Source organism: Cotesia glomerata, linkage group LG2 (assembly GCF_020080835.1).
Source record: "Cotesia glomerata isolate CgM1 linkage group LG2, MPM_Cglom_v2.3, whole genome shotgun sequence".
Lineage (NCBI taxonomy): Eukaryota > Metazoa > Arthropoda > Insecta > Hymenoptera > Braconidae > Cotesia > Cotesia glomerata.
In genome coordinates, this window is record NC_058159.1 from 1890441 (window position 1) to 1912479 (window position 22039).

General features: G+C 25.9%; 1 protein-coding gene across 7 annotated transcripts in view; it reads left to right on the top strand.

Moving 5' to 3' along the window:
- Nucleotides 1-18997, top strand: part of LOC123259472 (serine/threonine-protein kinase tricornered) — an 89976-nt gene extending 70979 nt beyond the window's left edge. For 3 of the 7 annotated variants that reach the window (XM_044720009.1, XM_044720010.1, XM_044720012.1), the window contains 9 exons: nucleotides 11868-11944; nucleotides 13318-13551; nucleotides 13700-13907; nucleotides 15357-15474; nucleotides 15557-15696; nucleotides 15774-15974; nucleotides 17024-17176; nucleotides 17306-17464; nucleotides 18493-18996. In XM_044720009.1, the coding sequence (XP_044575944.1) occupies nucleotides 11868-11944; nucleotides 13318-13551; nucleotides 13700-13907; nucleotides 15357-15474; nucleotides 15557-15696; nucleotides 15774-15974; nucleotides 17024-17176; nucleotides 17306-17464; nucleotides 18493-18608 (1406 nt within the window). In that variant the 3' untranslated portion in view covers nucleotides 18609-18996. Of the gene's footprint in view, nucleotides 1-3327; nucleotides 3625-4239; nucleotides 4249-5486; nucleotides 5727-11867; nucleotides 11945-13317; nucleotides 13552-13699; nucleotides 13908-15356; nucleotides 15475-15556; nucleotides 15697-15773; nucleotides 15975-17023; nucleotides 17177-17305; nucleotides 17465-18492 lie in introns of those variants that run through there. The other 4 variants (XM_044720014.1, XM_044720011.1, XM_044720013.1 and 1 more) reach the window with 4 other exon arrangements.
- Nucleotides 18998-22039: the final 3042 nt, after the last annotated feature.

Here is a 22039-nt window from a genome sequence, read left to right on the forward strand (position 1 = left end):
CTTCAATAATTTAATAATTTTTTACAAGCTATTTTTCAAAAGTCTGAAGTTTTAAAAATTATCAATAAATTTATTGATTTTCCATCTTCTAAAATTCATCAATTATTAATAATTTTTAATAATTAATAATTATTAATTATTAAATATTAACTATTAATTATAAATAATTAATAATTATAATAATTAATCATTAGAGGCGGGCAATAGCCTAGTCGGCTCGGTGCCCTTTTTTCAAAAGAGTGGGACCCGGGTTCGATCCCGGCACGCACCACTATTTTTCAGTGATTGCACAATAAAAATATGTGCGTTACGCTGCCAGCTTCTGAAAGTGGCAGAGATAGCCGGACGGCACACGTCTGACTTGGGTGATCACCCATTTAAGCAACAACTTGAATGGGTGACCACTCCCCTGATAGCCACGCTTTGAGTAAAATAACCTGCACTGGCAGGATTTTAGCCAAGTCGTTTCAAAGTTCACTTAAAGTCACTCACTGCAGAATCCTGTATTGAATCTGTAGTGAAGTTGGTTAGGAAATTCAAATAAACCTACGCCGACATCTGAACTAAAGCTGTTGACAAGTTTTTATTTGCAGAAGGTTAGCTAAAAGTTGTAATGAGATTTGCGTAAAAAATAATGTCAAGTTAGACTGTAACATTTTTTAACAAATTTTTTAGCTGAAGTTGTATAAATTTTAAACTTCAATTTTCATTTAAAATACTAACAAATATGAAGACATATTTAGCAATCAAGTTTTTAACTCAGAAAGTTCAATCTACAACACAACAAATTTTGAGGCAATTATTTCGATATGATTTTTTAAGAAAGATAATGCATAAAATTAAGAACCTACGATTTTCTTAGTCATTTGATGAAGTATTAATTACTTATAACTCATAAATAAGTAACTCAATGAAATTAAATAAAAATTTTTATATTTTAATTGAAAAGGATAAATTTGAAAAAGATAATTTTTAACCTGATGTTTTTCCTATCGTTAAAAACATTTATTCGAAGAAGTTTTTCACCTACGGCAAATATAGCACCAAAGTTATATTTATACGCAAAATAAATATGAAAAATAAATTTACTGTTAATTTTTTTTATTTGATTTTGTACAAATATATAAAATTGATTACATTGGTCTCAGAATTAATATATATTTCTTATAATTTATTAATAATTATAAAAATAGTAAAAATAACAATGATAATAGTGATCGTAATAACAATTATAATTGTAGTTGTAATTTATTAACAATTGGCCATAAGATTGAATTTCTCTGATGGCTATAAGGCTTATACCGACAAACTATCATCAATTTTCGGTAATTTACCGATCGTAGAATGCAAATGGTAAAATTTTTGTACTCTGCCGCATTAACAGACATTGTCTCAAAGTTCAGTGCAGGTTCACTCAAACTCCTGCACTACAAGATGTTTAATGAAACTGTCGTTAGATTCGAGTCTTAGATTTTTCACAACTTGGAGTCCAGTCTAAAGCCAACTTGTATTCTGCATGGCTATCAGGGCGACTGTACTATCATGAGTTTTCTCTGTGGTTTCCCCATGGTTCTATTCCAACAGGTGAGATTCAGGGTGAATACGGTACAGAAAGCACAAGTCGGTCCACAGCCGCAAAAATCCCATAATAAAATTGAGATGAAATGTTATGCACTGATAGAAGGATTTATTTGTATTAAATAATATTTGTTAATAGTTAACAAATCATTTATTAGCGACCACTTTTTAGTAATAAACAAATATTTCTTAGTATTTAAAATGATTTGTTTGTATTTAATAAATCTGATATTCATTTATTAAATATTAATAAATCTTTTTAAATACTAAGAAATATTTGTTAAGGACTAACAAATGGCTTTTAATAAATGATTTGTTAAATATTAAAAAATCTTTTTAACTATAAACAAATCCTTCTATCAGTGTGTGAAACCAATTTATTCGTGATGTGATTGGTTGAAAATATTTATTCTCATTCTGATTGGTTGAAAGTGAATATAATATACATAAACTACACATAAATATATCATGACCATAAATATGAGGCGCGCGCAAATTTGAATTCTAGTCCTATAATAAAATTAAGATGAAATGTATGTGAAACCAATTTATTCGTAATGTGATTGGTTGAAAATATTTATTCTCATTCTGATTGGTTGAAACCGAATATAATATACATAAACGACACATAAATATATCATGAAAATAAATATGAGGCGCGCGCTTGCGCGCGCAAATTAAATTCTAGTTAAAGTAAAAATGAAGTGTCGGGTGGGACTTGCTGAAGTTCAATATAAGAAATAGAAAAAGCGTAGAGCTAGGAGAAAAAGAGGAATCAGCCTTGTAAAAACCGATAGGTGTACAAGTAAAGCATAATAGTAATAAATAATTAATCATTAATAAGTAAAATTAATAATTATTAATAATTCCAATATTCTCCAAACTTAAAAAATCTTAATTAAATTCTCTCTACCATGATAAAATAATCTCTTCCCAATTCTAAAAATCCACCATTTCTTCAGTAATAAACTTTCCGTGTCAATAAACAGTTTAACAAACTTAAACTGCAAAAATAAAATCCAAATAATCTCAACGTTGGTGATTATGACGTTACCTTCGACAACTTCCGGCCCGAATAAGTCTTTCTCTTAAATTTGATCTTCCTTTTCTTCGAATCGGGTACTATACCCAGCATCCGTGGCCCCTCATCTCTTCCCTCATCTCTCTCACCTCTCACCAGCACCAGTACACTCAACTCATCTTTACTCGATTCTCAGCAACGGTACTATACATACAGGAGCACACTTGATAAGTGGAAGGGGAGATCGTAGAAATTCGAAACGGGAGTCGGTGGCCGGCGCTCGTGTCGCGCGTTTCTTCTTCTATTCGTCTTCCACCACCTTTACTTTTATCCTCATATAATACAACAAAATATAAGCCTAATACCTACTAAGTACATAATATAAAGTATGAGTGTTATATATTATTCAAAGTATTGAGCATGAAGTAAATAAAAGTGCTACAAAATTCAATACGAAGTGATGAAGTTAATCGAATAGTGTCTTCTCTCTTAATACAACCTTGTGGTCCTTATATTATATCTTACATTATACATTATATCACATACCTTCCTAGATTGCGTTACTTACACTTACACATAACATTACATTTAATCTATTATGCATTATTTTTAACCAAGCGTTAGTACTCGTGCCAAACATCCGCACTACACACTTAGATTTTTTTCTTCGCATTTCTTCTCCTTCTTTCTTCGTTAAACAAACAATCGTCTTCCTTGTAGCAAACAAATAAATTAATTAATTAATTGATTGATTTGAATAAAACAGTGAAGCTTAATAATGTCAGTAATAATAAAAAATTAATTAATTAAATTTAATAAGTGGAAAAAAAAGACTTAGTTATTTTTGGTCTGTCCGTCTGACACTCCATCTAAAATTGGCCCTGGCGACTCAAGTAGTGCCGGTTAAACTGTTTCACTATGCGTAGTTTCATCAGTTTGTCTGCTGTCTGTGGTCATCATTGTCAACATTTTCATCATCACAATTATTATCATTATTATCAATGTCATTTGAATTGACATGAAAGGTAGAGATCACTTTTTTAAATAACATAATCGCAAAATTCTTTGAATTTTAATGAAAATTAAGTTAGCTGACATCTAAAAATTTTAAAACTTTTTTTTTATTGAAAAAATTATTACAAAAAAAATTTTCACTTGTGAAAAACTTAAAAAACTATAAGTGCAATTTTTAAAAAATATTTTTTAGCTCTAATTTAATGAATGAAAAAAAATCAAAAAATTAAAAATGTCGGCCAACAACAGTATTATAAAATTAGCAGACGGTTGACAATTTTTTAATTTTATTTAACAAATTCACTCCAAAAAAATAATAGCTGTCAGCTGTCAATTTTATAAATTTTTTTAGTAAATAAATTACATTAAAAATATGTTTAGAAAAATGTTTTTTCTTGTAATTTTTATTCATTTTTACACGTGGAATTTTTTAATAATAATTTGATTGCATGAAAATTTAGCAGATATTTAATAATTTTAAGAATTGTTGTACAAATAAATGATGGAAAAAAAAAGTTTTTTATAAATAATTTTTCGAGAAAAATTTTTTTGTTAAATAAAATTAAAAAATGATCAAGTAACTGCTAACTTGAATGATATTTTGATTGGTATAAAATTTTGAAAAGATTTTTAATGTCTGCTAACTTCAGTGTTATTCAAAAAATTATTTTTGAAAAATTGCATTTTTGATTTTTTAAAATTTCTACGTCAATTTTTTCATAAAAATTAAATTAAGCGATATTTAAATTTTTTTTTATTGAAAAAATGACTCCAAAAAAAAAATTTCATTTATAAAAAACTTTAAAAACTGTCAATGCAATTTTTAAAAAATATTTTTTTGTTCTAATTTAATTATTAAAAAAAAAATAACTAAAATTAGCCGATATTTTTAATTTTTTAAGTTTTTTTTTAATTATTAAATTAGAACTAAATAATATTTTTAAAAAATTGCACTTATAGTTTTTTAAGTTTTTTAATAAAAAAATTTTTTAAATTTTTAGATGTCAGCTAAATTAATTTTCATTAAAAAAAAAATATTATAATGAAGTTAGTCGAAATTTTTGATTTTTTTATTTTGCTTAATTTATTAAATTATAACTAAAAAATATTTTTAAAAAATTGCACATAGTTTTTGAAGTTTTTAACAAATGAGAAAAAAAATTTTTTTTTTTTTGTAATAATTCTCTAATAAAAAATAATAAAAATTTTTAGATGTCTAAATTGATTTTCATAAAAAAAAATTAAAAATATCGACTAAATTTAGTATTATAATTTTTTTTGCAATAATTTATTTATTAAAAAAATTATCAAATATCTGCTCAATTAATTTTCATTAAATTTTAGAGTTTAAATTTAAATAAATGTACAGTGCAGTAATATGTGATATATATTTATAAATAATAAAAAAAAAAAAATACTTACAAGTACGAAGATTGATGTAACGCAGCAGAAATTTTAGTGGCGGGTTCCTACGTGCACTGTTGCGCAACGTTAAGTGCTGGTTTATTGTTTTCCATGGTATGGTACCGAGGTTTTTCTCCATTTATGTTTTTTGTATGTAATTTTAACGCTCTGTTATTTATTTATTTAATTTAAGTAAATATTGATATTTATTATTACAATTGTTATGATATATATTATAATCTGCTTTTATTTAAATAATAAAACGAGTTTTTTTTATTGAAATAGAAGATAATGGAAAGAAGAAATAAAACGTCTGTCGGGTCTAGAACGACACGGGGTTCATTGTCTGGTGATTCTACTTGGTTTGGCATGACACGTAGTTTGTAGTGTGGAGTCTTGATCTTACGTTGCATTAGGTCGTTTTAGAGAAAGAAAGAAAGAGAAGGAATGAAGAAAGAAAGAAAGAAAAGAAGAGTAGAGCCTGCCTGACTCGTTTCAACGCAAACCTGTTTCAACACTCGTGGCTTTACTTTGCCTGACCGTATAACGTATATATGTAGTCTACTATACTATGTATACGTATTCATAACCCTAGACCTAGAATAAAAGTATTTTGTGAAGCTTTGACGGCATAGACACGTTGAACTTGGTGCATATTGTAGGATATTGAGATTTTGGTGAATTTTTTTTAGTAACACATGCTTAAAAGGTAATTTTTTTCCGTGAATTTCAATGAAAATTGTGGAAGTTTGAGAATTTTTTGCTATTATAAATTTTTTTGTGACATTAGACAGTTTTTTTAGTGAAAATTGAGTTCTAAAAATTTTTGGAGTTTTTTTTGTTGAAAAAACTATTATAATAAAAATTTATTTGTTAAAAAAATTGAAAAAACTATGAGTGCAATTTTTTAAAATTATTTTTCAGTTCTAATTTAATGAACACTGATAGAAAGATTTGTTTATGGTTAAAAATGTTTGTTAATATTTAACAAATCGTTTATTAGAGACGACTTTTTAGTATTAAACAAATGTTTCTTAGTATTTAAAATGATTTGTTTGTATTTAATAAATCTGATATTAATTTATTAAATATTAATAAATTTTTTTAAATACTAAGAAATATTTGTTAAGGACTAAAAAGTGGTTTCTAATAAATGATTTGTTAAATATTAACAAATATTTTTAACTATAAACAAATCCTTCTATCAGTGAATGAAAAATAAAAATCAAAAACTTTGGCTAATTTTAATCTTATGTTTGTGCCTTTTCAAGGTTTCATATTATTCTCACCGATATTCAATTTATTATGATAAGAATTTAGGCTGCATTCGAAAATGCTTTATCTCTAGATACATAATTAAGAAATAACCTTGTATCTTGTGAACTATTGACATTTTTAAAGATATAAGCTCATCACAATGTTACACTCATTAAGACCTTTCATTTGAGTACCCACATCAATTTTTCATATGTTTTATATATTTATATATTTCACAAATACCATGTATATAAAATATATAAAAAATGCCATGTGGGTACTCAAATGAAAGGTCTCGATGAGTGTAACATCATGATGAGCTTATGTCTTTAAAATCGTCAATAATTAATAAATTACCTTGTATCTTGTGAACTATTGACATTTTTAAAGATATAAGCTCATCTCAATATTACACTCATCAAGACCTTTCATTTGAGTACCCACATCAATTTTTGATATATTTCATATATTTATATATTTCACAAATACCATGTATATAAAATATATAAAAAATGCCATGTGGGTACTCAAATGAAAGGTCTCGATGAGTGTAACATCATGATGAGCTTATGTCTTTAAAATCGTCAATAATTAATAAATTATCTTGTATCTTGTGAACTATTGACATTTTTAAAGATATAAGCTCATCTCAATATTACACTCATCAAGACCTTTCATTTGAGTACCCACATCAATTTTTGATATATTTCATATATTTATATATTTCACATATACCATATATATAAAATATATAAAAAATTGATGTGGATACTCAAATGAAAGGTCTCGATGAGTGTAACATCGGGATGAGCTTATGTCATCAAAAATGTGAATAATTAAGAACTGACTTTGTTATCTTGTCAACTATTGACATTTTTAAAGATATAAGCTCATCATGATATTACACTTATCAAGATCTTTCATTTGAGTACCGACATCAATTTTTCATATATTTATATATATTATATATATGTATATATGAAAAATATATCAAAATTGCATATGGGTACTCAAATAAAAGCTCTTAATGAGAGCAACATCGGGATGAGCTTATATCTTTAAAAACGTCAATACTTAAAAAAGTACAGTGCAATTTAACAAAAGTAATTATTTAATTAAGCAAAATTTTACTTATTTATAGCTCACAATTCTCGGCAGTCACATAGTGACTGCAGGTTGCTAGTATATATTGTTTGATTAAGAAATGAAGAATTTTAAACTTTAATTTTTATCATTTTTAAATGAAAAACAGAAGATATTAATATCAAACTTTGTCCACTCTATAAAAAAATTTAATATTGATTGGTGGTTTTAATATGGGTACTATTAACAATTTTTTATGAGCGTAAAAATGCTAAGTAAACGACAGGAGGTACTTTAAAGTAGAATTTGCTTCTGCACGATAAATATTTTCTTGGTTTCATTTGATGAAAATGCATTTTTGAACTCTAATATTATTATTATTGAAGTATATTTCCGTCGGTATAAAATTCAACTGAAAATATTGATTTTCTATACTTCACTGTAAATAATTAAATGAAATAACGCTAGCGAAAAATCGTTACAGAGCATCGTAATAGGGAAACTCAATTTTTTGCATTATTAATATTATGATTCTGCTTTAGCAATTGATTAATGATAAGAAAAATTAGTTTAATGTTCAACAAAAATTAGCTCTAATATTTTTTTAGAGTTGGATAATAAAATTTTATTAACTAAGTACATAAAAAAAATTGATTTATAATTTTATCAAGCAAATTTTGAATTGATTTACTCTAGATTACATTTGACGTACTAAATAATTTACTCAGAACCTCTTGCACTTAATAACAAGCTGAATCTTGAGTCTTAAAAGCGTGTACTTTACAAAAAAAAAAAAAAAATTTGTAATATTAATTAAAAAATTGTACAAAATCAAGTTTAATCTTCCGTTGGCGATGCTTTTAGTCTTGCTGTCTAGCAAGTTTCATCAGGAGAGTTTTGTCGCGTCAGTATAGTAAATTGCTCACTGCGCGACCAATGAACTGTTAAATTGTCAAACATATTAAGTTCATCAATAATATCGCTATTAAAAGAAATCGATAATTCATTTAAAAAATAAAAATGTCTATCATATTTATAGCTTCTTTATAAATATCAATCTATTCCTAGAATTATTATAAAAAATTATCATATTTTAAAATAACCCAGTTCAGTGAAAAGTCTTAACGAAAATGGAATAAAAAATTATTTAAGCTAAACTCCTTTACTTAATACAGTTTCATATTACAATTTATCAAGAATTAATTTTATAATAAATTACTACCGTCCATTATCTTGAAATCTTAAATTACTAAATCAATATATCTAGTTTTTTCTTCTAAAGATAATAAAATAAAATTCACCCTTACAGCAAGAATAAATGATTTTTGTTAGTGATCTCAAAGAAAGGAACCGATAATAAGTCATTTCTTCTCCACTTAGCCCCAATGTAATGTTTATTTTGTCACAGACTATTTATCATCCCTTTGATCAATCGTCAACATAAATCATTTTGTAAAAATGCCTTACTAGTAATTGTATATTTTTTTTTAATTAAAAAATACAATTTCATTGACCTAATTTAACTTTATCTATATTATTAAGAGAATAAGTAAAATTTTTTATTCTGGACTAAGAAATGACCTTGTATCATGTGAACTATTGACATTTTTAAAGATATAAGCTCACTCCGACATTGTACTCATCGAGACCTTTCATTTGAGTACACACACCAATTTTTCATATATTTTATATATTTATATATTTCACAAATACCATATATATAACATATATAAAAAATGCCATGTGGGTACTCAAATGAAAGCTCTCGATGAGTGTAACACAGGGATGAGCTTATATCTTTAAAAATGTCAATAATTAAGAAATGACATTGTATCTTGTTAAGTAATGATATTTTTAAAGATATAAGCTCATCTCGACATTATACTCATCGAGACCTTTCATTTAAGTACCCACATGCATTTTTATATATTTTTCATATATACATATATATATAAATATATAAAAAATGCCATGTGGGTACTCAAATAAAAGATCTCGATGAGTGTTACATCAGGATGAGCTTATATCTTCAAAAACATCAACAATTAAGAAATTACCTTGTATTTTGAGAACTATTGACATTTTTAAAGATATAAGCTCATCTCGAAGTTAGACTCATCGAGACCTTTCATTTGAGTACCCACATCAATTTTTCATATATTTTATATATTTATATATTTCACAAATACCATATATATAACATATATAAAAAATGCCATGTGGGTACTCAAATGAAAGCTCTCGATGAGTGTAACACAAGGATGAACTTATATCTTTAAAAATGTCAATAATTAAGAAATGACATTGTATCTTGTCAACTAATGATATTTTTAAAGATATAAGCTCATCTCGACATTACACTCATCGAGACCTTTCATTTTAGTACCCACATCAATTTTTCATATATTTATATATATATATATATATATATATATATATATATATGAAAAATATATAAAAATGCATGTGGGTACTTAAATGAAAGCTTTTAATGAATGTAACATCAGGATGAGCTTATATCTTTGAAAACATCAATAGTTAAAAAATTACAGTGCAATATAACAAAATTCATTATTTAATAAAGCAACAGTGACATAATGACTGCAAGGTTGCTAGTAATAATTAATCATCTAATTAATTTAGCTTTTTAATTTGAATAAAAAATCCATATCTACTTTTTAAAATTGTGTTTTATATAAATTTCTTTTTCAAATTAATTATACAATAATTAACTAAATCTATCTAAAAAATAAAAAAGAAAAATGAGTGACCTAAAAAATAATTGACATGTTACCGCGACACTTTCCACAAAATAAAATAAATTTTTAATAAAATTCATGATAGCGTTGCGTACGTACTCTCGACTTATAAATTTTAACAATCTCGTCGAGATTATCTGTTAATTTGTAAAACTATTAACCAGTCATGGTCTACTCTATAAAGTGTGCACTCCGAAGTCAGTAGTAAATTCTTATCAATTTTTTTATTATTCTTATTCTTATTCTTGCTCTTACTCTAAGTGCACGTGTTACATACCGCAGTAGCATTACCCATTATATATGCATGTTTACTTGTCATACACACGCGTTTCGTACAGCAGGGAATCGTTATCGGGGTTTGCTGGTATTTGAATAGAACGAGAGCGAAGAAAGCGATTTAATATCTACGCCCACATTAATTTTCATGGTATATTATATTGGAACTTTAAATATTTACCAATTCATTTAATAATTTTAATAAATAATTTATTGCAGAGTGATTAAGTCTTCAGATTCATTGAAATTCTGAAATATTTTAAGTAAATTTTATTTAATTCAAAAATTTTTTTCTTAATTCAAATTAATTTTCTTTTTAGCTATAAGATTTTTTTTTTGCGCAACTAGAGTTAAAAAATATAAGAAGAATATAATCATGATTACAGAGTAATTTAACAAGACGAATTTATTTTAATTCAACGACTATTTTCTTTGATTACTTTATTTTACTTTCTCGTAAATTCTCATTATACATTAAGTGAATAATTTGATAAAATAAATAAAAGATAATCATGTGATTGTGTACACGGATATCCTATTGCGCCTACACTGTCAATTTAATCATAATTTTCCGAATAACAAATAATTAGGTGAAATTATTTTATTTTATTGAGAAATTATAAGCCTTATTTATAAATATTTTATAAATTATAAACCTTGATATATAAATATTATTTTGAATACCAGAAAAAGTATAACATTAATTGAAGTTTCTCTTGAAATTTAAGAAAAAATTTTATCTTAAACTCTGAAGTTTTCTACTTTGTGTTTAAGAACATTGTTATTTATAAAATTGTCATTGTGTTGAAATTCTTGTTTGAAACTATTATTTGTTGAGTTTTTCTCATAAAATACCGTGTTATTGTTATGTGTGAAAGTGTAATTGTTCGTTAACTTTTAACTTTTTATGTGAACACGCCTCAAATAATTGTATTGTGAGTTTGACATAAATTAATTTATTATTGATCTGAAATTTTTGGTTTTTTTGGAAAAAAAAAAACTCTTAGATATTTTTTTATTGAATTAGCAACTGGACAATTTTATAAGAGTTTAACTGTGTGTAGCCCTTCTTAAAAATAAACAGAAATGAAAGAATAAATAAAAAGAGTGCGTATGGATGTAATGTGAAGTAATTTACAGTACAAAATTATTCACGTAGGTCGTTATGTCAATGTCAGTGTACGGAGAAGACAAACTGAGTACTGGGTATATATTACCCTCCATTCCTATACCAGATATCCGCTTCGCGAGTTTATGCATCTGTCTACCCACATAAGAGTCCTTGTCATTTTTGACCCGCATTCATGTGACATTTATCGACAATATATTATATGTTTTTAATTTTACTTATTTAGCTCGGATTTTTTCTCTTATTTATTCGTACGTTGCACAATTTTTTTTTCTTCTCGAATAATAATAATAATAATAAATATTTAAATAAAGATGTATAATTTGAATTTTTTTACCTGTTGCAGGGGTATTGGAGATGGCCGCGACAGAAAGCACGATACGTTTCAGTGGCCACACATTAGATAAAGCTACCAAGGCAAAGGTAATGTTTATTTTTTTATCTACTAAAATATTATTATATTTTTATGTTGAGATTGTTTGATAATGATCCAGACTATTTTTTACTACATTTTTAATTTTTTTACTACATTTTTAATTAGTTTACTATTTTATCCAATTGCTTTATTATTATTTAGTTTAAAAAAAATAATTATTAAGAAATGACCTTGTATCTTGAGAACTATTGACATTTTTAAAGATATAAGCTCCTCCCGATGTTACACTCGTCAAGACCTTTCATTTGAGTACCCACATCAATTTTTCATATATTTTATATATTTATATATATGTATATATGAAAAATATACCAAAATGCATGTGGGTACTCGAATGAAAGGTCTTGATGAGTGTAACATCGGGATGAGCTTATATCTTCAAAAATGTCAATAATTAAGAAATGACATTGTATCTTGTCAACGAATGACATTTTTTAAGATATAAGCTCATCCCGATGTTACACTTATCAAGACCTTTCATTTGAGTACCCACATCAATTTTTCATATATTTTATATATTTATATATATGTATATATGAAAAATATACCAAAATGCATGTGGGTACTCGAATGAAAGGTCTTAATGAGTATAACATCGGGATGAACTTATATTTTTAAAAATGTCAATAATTAAGAAATGACTTCGTATCTCGTGAACTATTGACATTTTTGAAGATATAAGCTCATCACGATGTTACACTCATCAAGACCTTTCATTTAAGTACCCACATCATTTTTTTATATATTTATATATATTTTATATTTATATATATGAAAAATATATCAAAAATGCATGTGGGTACTCAAATGAAAGCTCTTCGTGAGTGTAACATCAGGATGAGCTTATATTTTTAAAAATGTCAATAGTTAAAAAAGTACAGTGCAGTTTAACAAGAGTCATTATTAATCAAAAGTCATTAATCTATAATAATGGTTATGAAAATAATTTTTTGGTAAAATTACAATGAAAAAAAAAATAAAATTTTCAAAAAAAACTTACTTTTTCATATAAAATATTTTCTTTTCAAATAAGATTAAATTCTTTATATCATTCAACCTACAAAACTTTAAAAAAAGTTTGTTGATGTTCTGACACTGAAAAAGCTTAAGTGAATTTAAGTAACTTTCTTATATTCCCCAGCTCTTGAAAAATTCAAGAATTTAAAAAACTATAAAAGTTTCAAGATTGATTACCCCGCAAATATTTTCTCTCCTTTCAACAAATAAAACTCAAGTTAATTACCTTAAAAGTTCTTGAGTTATTTTTGTCTTTATTAAGTTTTATTACAACAATCACTGTAACTGTTTGCCAAAAAAAAAAAGTTAATAAATTTTAACATTATTTATATTTTATTTATAGGTGACATTAGAAAACTACTACAGCAATTTAATAGCCCAACATATTGAGCGAAAGCAAAGGCTAGCAAAACTCGAGGAATCATTGAAAGATGAAGGTTTATCCGAGCAGCAGAAACAGGAGAAAAGGCTTCAGCATGCGCAAAAAGAAACAGAGTTTCTTCGCTTGAAGCGATCCAGACTCGGTGTCGAAGACTTTGAACCACTCAAGGTCATCGGTCGTGGTGCCTTTGGCGAGGTTATTTTTTATTATTTTGTTTTCTTCAATACTATTATTACAATCAATCATTACTCTACCCTTATGCGCTTTAAATTTTATTCTTTAGTCTCTAATTTTAAATTATGGAGCCTTTACTTTAAATTATTTATTTTATTTTATTTTACAGGTAAGACTTGTGCAGAAAAAAGATACCGGTCACGTTTACGCAATGAAAATATTAAGAAAAGCAGATATGCTTGAAAAAGAACAAGTTGCACACGTAAGAGCTGAAAGAGATGTACTCGTCGAAGCAGATCACCAGTGGGTTGTTAAAATGTATTACAGTTTTCAAGATCCAATTAATTTATATTTGATAATGGAGTTTTTACCTGGAGGTAATTATTATTGTCTATATTATTAAAAAAATAAGAAAAATTTTGTGTCCAGGATAGTCATATGATAAAATTAGTTTTTTTTAGTGAAATTTAGTGTCATTACAAAGGTTTTTATTTGAATTAGTATAATATATATATATATATAATTAAGAAATGACCTCGTATCTTGTAAACTATTGACATTTTTAAAGATATAAGCTCATCCCGATGTTACACTCATCAAGACCTTTCATTTGAGTACCCACATGCATTTTTATATATTTTTCATATATACATATATATAATATATATATAAATATATAAAAAATACCATGTGGGTACTCGAATGAAAGGTCTCGATGAGTGTAACATCGGGATGAGCTCATATATTTAGAAATATCAATAATTATAAATGAGCTTGTATCTTGTGAACTATTGACATTTTTAAAGATATAAGCTCATCCCGATGTTATACTCATCAAGACCTTTCATTTGAATATCCACATCAATTTTTCATATATTTCATATATTTATATATTTCACAAATACTATATATATAAAATATATAAAAAATGCCATGTGGGTACTCAAATGAAAGGTCTCGATGAGTGTAACATCGGGATGAGCTTATATCTTTAAAAATGTCAATAATTAAGAAATTACCTTTTATCTTGTGAACTATTAACATTTTTAAAGATATAAGCTCATCCTGACATTACATTCATCGAGACCTTTCATTTGAGTACCCACATCAATTTTTCATATATTTTATATATTTTACAAATACCATATATATAAAATATATAAAAAATACCATCCGGGTACTCAAATGAAAGGTCTCGATGAGTGTAACATCGGGATGAGTTCATATATTTAAAAATATCAATAATTCAGAAATTACTTTTTATCTTGTGAAATATTAACATTTTTAAAGATATAAGCTCGTCCTAATGTTACACTTATCGAGACCTTTTATTCGAGTACCCACATCAATTTTTCATATATTTCATATATATTATATATACATATATATATATATATATATATATATATATATATATATATATATATATGCATATATGAAAAATATATCAAACATGCATGTGGGTACTCAAATGAAAGGTCTTAATGAGTGTAACATCGGGATGAGCTTATATCTTTCAAAATGTCAGTATTTAAGAAACTACAGTGCAATTTAACAAAATTCATTAGTTAATAAAGCAAAATTTTTTTTATTTATAGTTCACAAGTCACTGCAGTCGCATAGTGACTGCAAGGTGCTAGTTATTATTTTTATTATTATTTTAATACTTTAATCTTCTATAATATAAGAAAATGAATAAATTTAATTATTAATGAACAGAAGAGAATAAATAAAAAGCTTTATAAGCAGTACGTGACAAAGTTGAGAATAGTAGATGAGTCAACACAGTAAATCCGTTATTTTTTATTTATATTTTTCCGTTACAGGCGACATGATGACGCTTCTAATGAAGAAAGATACACTTTCAGAGGAGTGCACTCAATTTTATATATCCGAGACGGCGTTAGCTATTGATTCTATTCATAAATTAGGTTTTATACATAGGTAATGCTTATAAATATTTATACTCCTGTCTAAATAAATATTATTAATATAAATATAAATATTTATTATTTTATTATTACAGAGATATTAAACCAGACAACCTGTTGCTTGATGCACGGGGTCACATTAAATTATCGGATTTCGGCCTATGTACGGGACTTAAAAAGTCGCACAGAACTGATTTTTATAGGGATCTCAGTCAAGCTAAGCCATCTGACTTTAGTAAATATTTATCATTATCAATTAATTAACTTTTGTTCTATGCAGGTGTTGTTTTATTAATTACACTTTGTTTTTAGTGACGTCATGTGGTAGTGGCAGCGGTGGTGCAATGGACAGTAAAAGACGAGCTGAAAGTTGGAAAAGAAATAGACGAGCATTGGCGTACAGTACGGTTGGAACACCCGATTATATTGCTCCAGAAGTCTTCCTTCAGACTGGGTATGGACCAGCTTGTGACTGTTGGTCTCTTGGTGTTATTATGTATGAAATGTTAATAGGTAAATAATAGTCATTTTATATGATAAATATTTAGGCTGCATTCAAAAATGCTCTATCTCTAGATAGATAATTAGGAAATGACCTTGTATCTCGTGAACTATTGACATTTTTAAAGATATAAGCTCATCCCGATATTACATTCATCAAGACCTTTCATTTGAGTACCCGTATCACTTTTTCATATATTTATATATATTATATATTTGTATATATGAAAAATATATGAAAATGCCATGTGGGTACTCAAATGAAAGGTCTCGATGAGTGTAACATCGGGATGAGTTCATATATTGAAAAATATCAATAATTAAGAAATGACCTTGTATCTCGTGAAATATTGACATTTTTAAAGATATAAGCGCACCTCGACATTACACTCATTAAGACCTTTCATTTGAGTACCCACATCAATTTTTCATATATTTTATATATTTATATATATTATATATATGTATATATGAAATATATATCAAAATGCCATGTGGGTACTCAAATGAAAGGTCTCGATGAGTGTAACATCGGGATGAGTTCATATATTGAAAAATATCAATAATTAAGAAATGACCTTGTATCTCGTGAAATATTGACATTTTTAAAGATATAAGCGCACCTCGACATTATACTCATTAAGACCTTTCATTTGAGTACCCACATCAATTTTTCATATATTTTATATATTTATATATATTATATATATGTATGTATGAAATATATATCAAAATGCCATGTGGGTACTCAAATGAAAGCTCTTGATGAGTGTAACATCGAGATGACCTTATATCTTAATAAACGTCAATAGTTAAACAGGTACAATGCAATTTAACAAAAGTTATTTCAAAAATATAATGTATTTTTGTTTACATTTAAAAATGATATATAATTCAATTCTGTGAATGTTTATTAAAAAAAATTTTAAATAATTATATTTATCCAATATATCAAAAATTTAACATTTCATCTTGTCAGTATATAAATATTTTGCCTTTTTTTTTTTTTTAATAGTCTTAATTGTATTTAATTATTGATTAAAATCATAAAAATGTTTCAGGTTATCCTCCGTTCTGCAGTGAAAACCCACAAGAAACATATAGAAAAGTAATGAATTGGCGAGAGACATTAATATTTCCACCAGAAGTGCCGATTAGCGAGGAGGCCAAAGATACTATTATTAAATTCTGTTGCGAAGCTGACAGGAGATTAGGTAAATTAAATTATACTTATTTGAATTCCAATTAGCATTCTAATAGTGTTTGTACACTTTTTAATTAAATAGATAAAATTAGATTCATTTACATAATTCCTATTGACCTTTTCTTTATTTTTTTTCAAGGATCTCAAAGAGGTATTGAAGAGCTAAAATTAGCACCTTTCTTCCGAGGTGTCGATTGGGAGCATATACGTGAACGACCCGCTGCGATACCAGTTGAAGTCCAATCGATAGATGATACATCTAACTTTGATGATTTCCCTGACGTTAAACTTGAAATACGTAAGTTGTTTTTTTTTCTATCAATTATTATTAGCTATAATAAATTTATCTTCTTCCCTACGTCACTTATTACCGAGTTATTTATTTAGAAAATTATTTTCTACACTGAAAGTTTTAAAAAATTCATTTTATAAAAATCTAAAATTTTTTAAGTCATCAATTGGTACATTTTACTGAGAGAAAAAATTTATTTCGAAAAAAAATGGGCATTTTTGTGACAAAAAATTAATTTGATGAAAATTTTATGATGAATATCTACAAGCGGGGTCAACAATTTTAATTTTAATTTTTTTTAACGGAATTTTTATTTGATTTTATTGGTATATTTTTTTTTTTTCTTGAAAAATACGTAAAAAAATGAACGATTAAAAAAAAAAGTTGATTATCACAATTTTAACAAACTTAACAAATTTTAAAAAAAAATTATAAATTTTTTAGAAAATTTTGATGTTCAACTTTTTTTTTTCTTAATTGTTCGTTTTTTATGTACTTTTCAAAAAAATATATATCAAAAAAAGATAAAATAGAAATTTATCCAAAATTTTTTTCTAACTTTTGAAGGCAAAAAAGCTATCGAAATCTTTATTTTTTTCTCTCATGACATTTTTTTATCATAAATCCGCCGTAAAACAAGCAGAATAAAAAAAAATTTGAGTGTTAATTTTTGACCTAGTTATGGCTCAAAATGGGATTGACCCGACTTGTAAATAATTACCAATTTTAATTCTTAGTTAATGAAATAAAAATTTTTCTTATAATAATTTTCTTGTTGAAAAAATTTTTTTTTGGTTTGGAAAAAATACAATTTTAAAGACTTGTAAATTTTAATGCAAAATTATTTTTTCTCAATTTTAGAAAACTTTTTTTTCAACTAGAAAATTACTGTGAGAAAAATTTCGATTTTTTTCAGCTAAGAAATAAAAAATGGTCAAAAATTAAAAAAAAAATTTTTTTTTTCACTGTACTTTTCAATGAAATAAATTTAATTTTATTAAAGATAGATAAATAATAAGATATACCTGTTACAGCTTCAGCACCACTGCCCCAGGACGGAGAGGTGATATACAAAGACTGGGTCTTCATAAATTACACATTCAAACGTTTCGAAGGCCTTACACAGCGTGGAACGCCTACGAAAAAATAGCAATCCTATAATTCTGCTTCAATGATACTAAATCAGCAATCAGACCCATTAAATCCGGCCCAAGTGCACCAGCAACATCAGCAACATCAGCAACAGCAACCGACAACACTGTCAACAACCTCATCAACAAACCAGCCGTCCGAGGACGGCTGTTAAATTTATTTTCATCACCAACAATAAATAATAAGTGTTTTAAAGTTGCTTATACTTATACTTATTATTAAATTTTTAAATATCTCAAGATGTTAGGCCTGGAAAGCTGATTTTAGACGATACGATTCTGCTCTCTACAATTAGAGTACCAAAACGTTTTAAATTAAAACTCCAATCATGTTTCATTTTTACTCGACGATATTCTATTTTAATTAATAATCCTTTTTTATTGATAATTTTTTTTTAATTTTCATCATGTGATAATTGGCTGAATTTTTTTTTATTTTCTTTATTTATTTTTTTTTTAAGCATTATTTTTTTTGTATCAAAAATTTTTGTACAGATTTTAGTTACAAGTTTAAATTTATTTATTTAATTAATTTGAAATAAAATTGGTCAAAAAATTAATAATTAAAATAGAATATATTTTGTTTTTTTTTTTTTATTTTTTTTAACGCTCAAAATTTCCAATTCTGCCTCGCGAGCGTGTTTAACGTGCTTCGTTTAATGCCGAGTTGATTAAATTAATTAAATTAATAAAAATTAATTAATAATTAGAACAGAAAAATTTTTTTTCTCTTTACACGGTGGGGGAATGGCAACACAAATTATAAAAAAATTGCAAAGATATAATAAAAAAATTATTAAGTAAATGAATAAATATATATTAAATAAAAACAAATTAGTTTCATACAATTTTGCCAGCATTTACTTAAAAATATCAATAAAAAATAAAAAAATATCCGTATCGCGTACAATTTCCAAAATATAGTTTCGTAATAAAACAAGTGACTAGATTAATTAATAAATAATTATATTACAAAAAAAAAGTTAAATTTAAAAGAGTTCTGCAGTTAAAGTAAATAAAGTTATAAAATAAATATTTTCTGCAAGTAATTATTATAAATATTAAATGCATACGACAGCGTAGACGTACAGTTAAATTTTCCTTAGCTATCGTATTACTAAATATAAATAATAATAAATAAATAAATAAATAAATGAAATCATCGTTCTAACGTCCATGGTACTGATTATAGATTAAAGTAATGATTAGAAGAAATAAAAAGTAGTAAGATGATTAAAAATATAAATTCAATCGCTATTTATTTATCTATTCAGAGAATAAATCTAGATAACAAATAAATAAATAAATTTACCACAATAGTCACGAGATGCCTTTGCCGCTAAATTTTTATAAATAAATTCTGATGCAGTAAAGGATTTTTTTTTTTAATTTTGATTATATTGTTTGATTAAGGGCATTTTGATAAGCTTCTATTTCAACCTCTAAAACCCGCCATTTTTATTCCATAAAAATTTAGGTAAATATATGTACGCATTATTATCTCTTCTTCAATTAATTCTAGCAATTAATACAAGCAACCTTTCAGTCACTATATGAACTATACATAAATAAAATTTTGCTTTATTAAATAATGAATTTTGTTAAATTGCATTGTACTTTCTTAAATATTGACGTTTTTAAAGATATAAGCTCATCCCGATGTTACACTCATCGAGACCTTTCATTTGAGTACCCACATGGCATTTTTTTATATATTTTATATATATGGTATTTGTGAAATATATAAAATATATGAAAAATTGATGTGGGTACTCAAATGAAAGGTCTCGATGAGTGTAATGTCGAGATGAGCTTATATCTTTAAAAATGTCATTAGTTGACAAGATACAATGTAATTTCTTAATTATTGACATTTTTGAAGAAATAAGCTCATCCCGATGTTACACTGATCGAGACCTTTCATTTGAGTACCCACATGCATTTTTATATATTTTTCATATATACATATATATAATATATATATAAATATATGAAAAATTGATGTGGGTACTCAAATGAAAGGTCTCGATGAGTGTAATGTTGAGATGAGCTTATATCTTTAAAAAAGTCATTAGTTGACAAGATAGCAAAGTCAGTCCTTAATTATTAACCATTTTTAAGATATAATCTCATCCTGATGGTACACTCATCGAGACCTTTCATTTAAGTACCCACATGGCATTTTTTATATATTTTATATATATAGTATTTGTGAAATATAGAAATATATAAAATATATGAAAAATTGATGTGGGTACTCAAATGAAAGGTCTCGATGAGTGTAACATCGGGATGAGCTTATATCTTTAAAAATGTCAATATTTCACAAGATAAAAGGTAATTTCTTAATTATTGATATTTTTTAAGATATAAGTTTATCCCGATGTTACACTCATCGAGGCCTTTCATTTGAGTACCCACGTGCATTTTGATATATTTTTCATATATACATATATATAATATATATATATAAATATATGAAAAATTGATGTGGGTACTTAAATGAAAGGTCTTGATGAGTGTAACATCGGGATGAGCTTATATCTTTAAAAATGTCAATATTTCACAAGATATTAGGTCATTTCTTAATTATGTGTCTAGAGATAGAGTATTTTCAAATGCAACCTAAATACTTGTAATAAATTAACTATCAGTAAGAATAATATAAAACCTTGAAAAGGCACAAATTCAAGACCTTTGCAATGAAACTAAATTTCACTAAAAAACCTATTTTATAATATTACTATCCTGGACACAAAATTTTTCTTATTCTCTTAATAACATAGATGATATAATTTTTTTGGCAATCTCTTCTTTAACAAGTTTCTGCATTTTATTAATAACTTCAGCAATTTAACAATACACAGTTTTGCAATTACAAAATTTTAAGGTAATTTTTCAATGAAAAAATGAAGAATCGATGCCCTTGAATCATTATATTAATTAAAAAACAATTACTAAAAAATAATCGCCGAATAAAATAAATTGCAGCACGAGTGACATAACAATAAATAATTAAGTCACAATTTTAAATATCTAAAAATAACAATATCGTTTTTTCCCCCATCTTAGTCTGTTAATATAATAAATAATCCTAATCGTATCGTATCATAAGCAGAATTGGAAGCTAAATAATGAATTAATTAATTAAAAAAATATATATATATTAGTAAATAAAGTTACATATAGAATTTTAAGAACAAAAATGGATTGAGTAAAATAAATAATCATTATTATTATTATTACTCTCATCATAAATATTAAAAATTTATTCGATTGGATAATAATAATAATAATAATAATAATAATAGTGAGTGCATTCGAGGTGTTATTCTTGGAATATGTGATATATACTATCGAATCGATGACGTATAAGAAGACATTTCTCTTATTGAAATATCGTTTAAGTATTATTCGATCGTTGAATTTA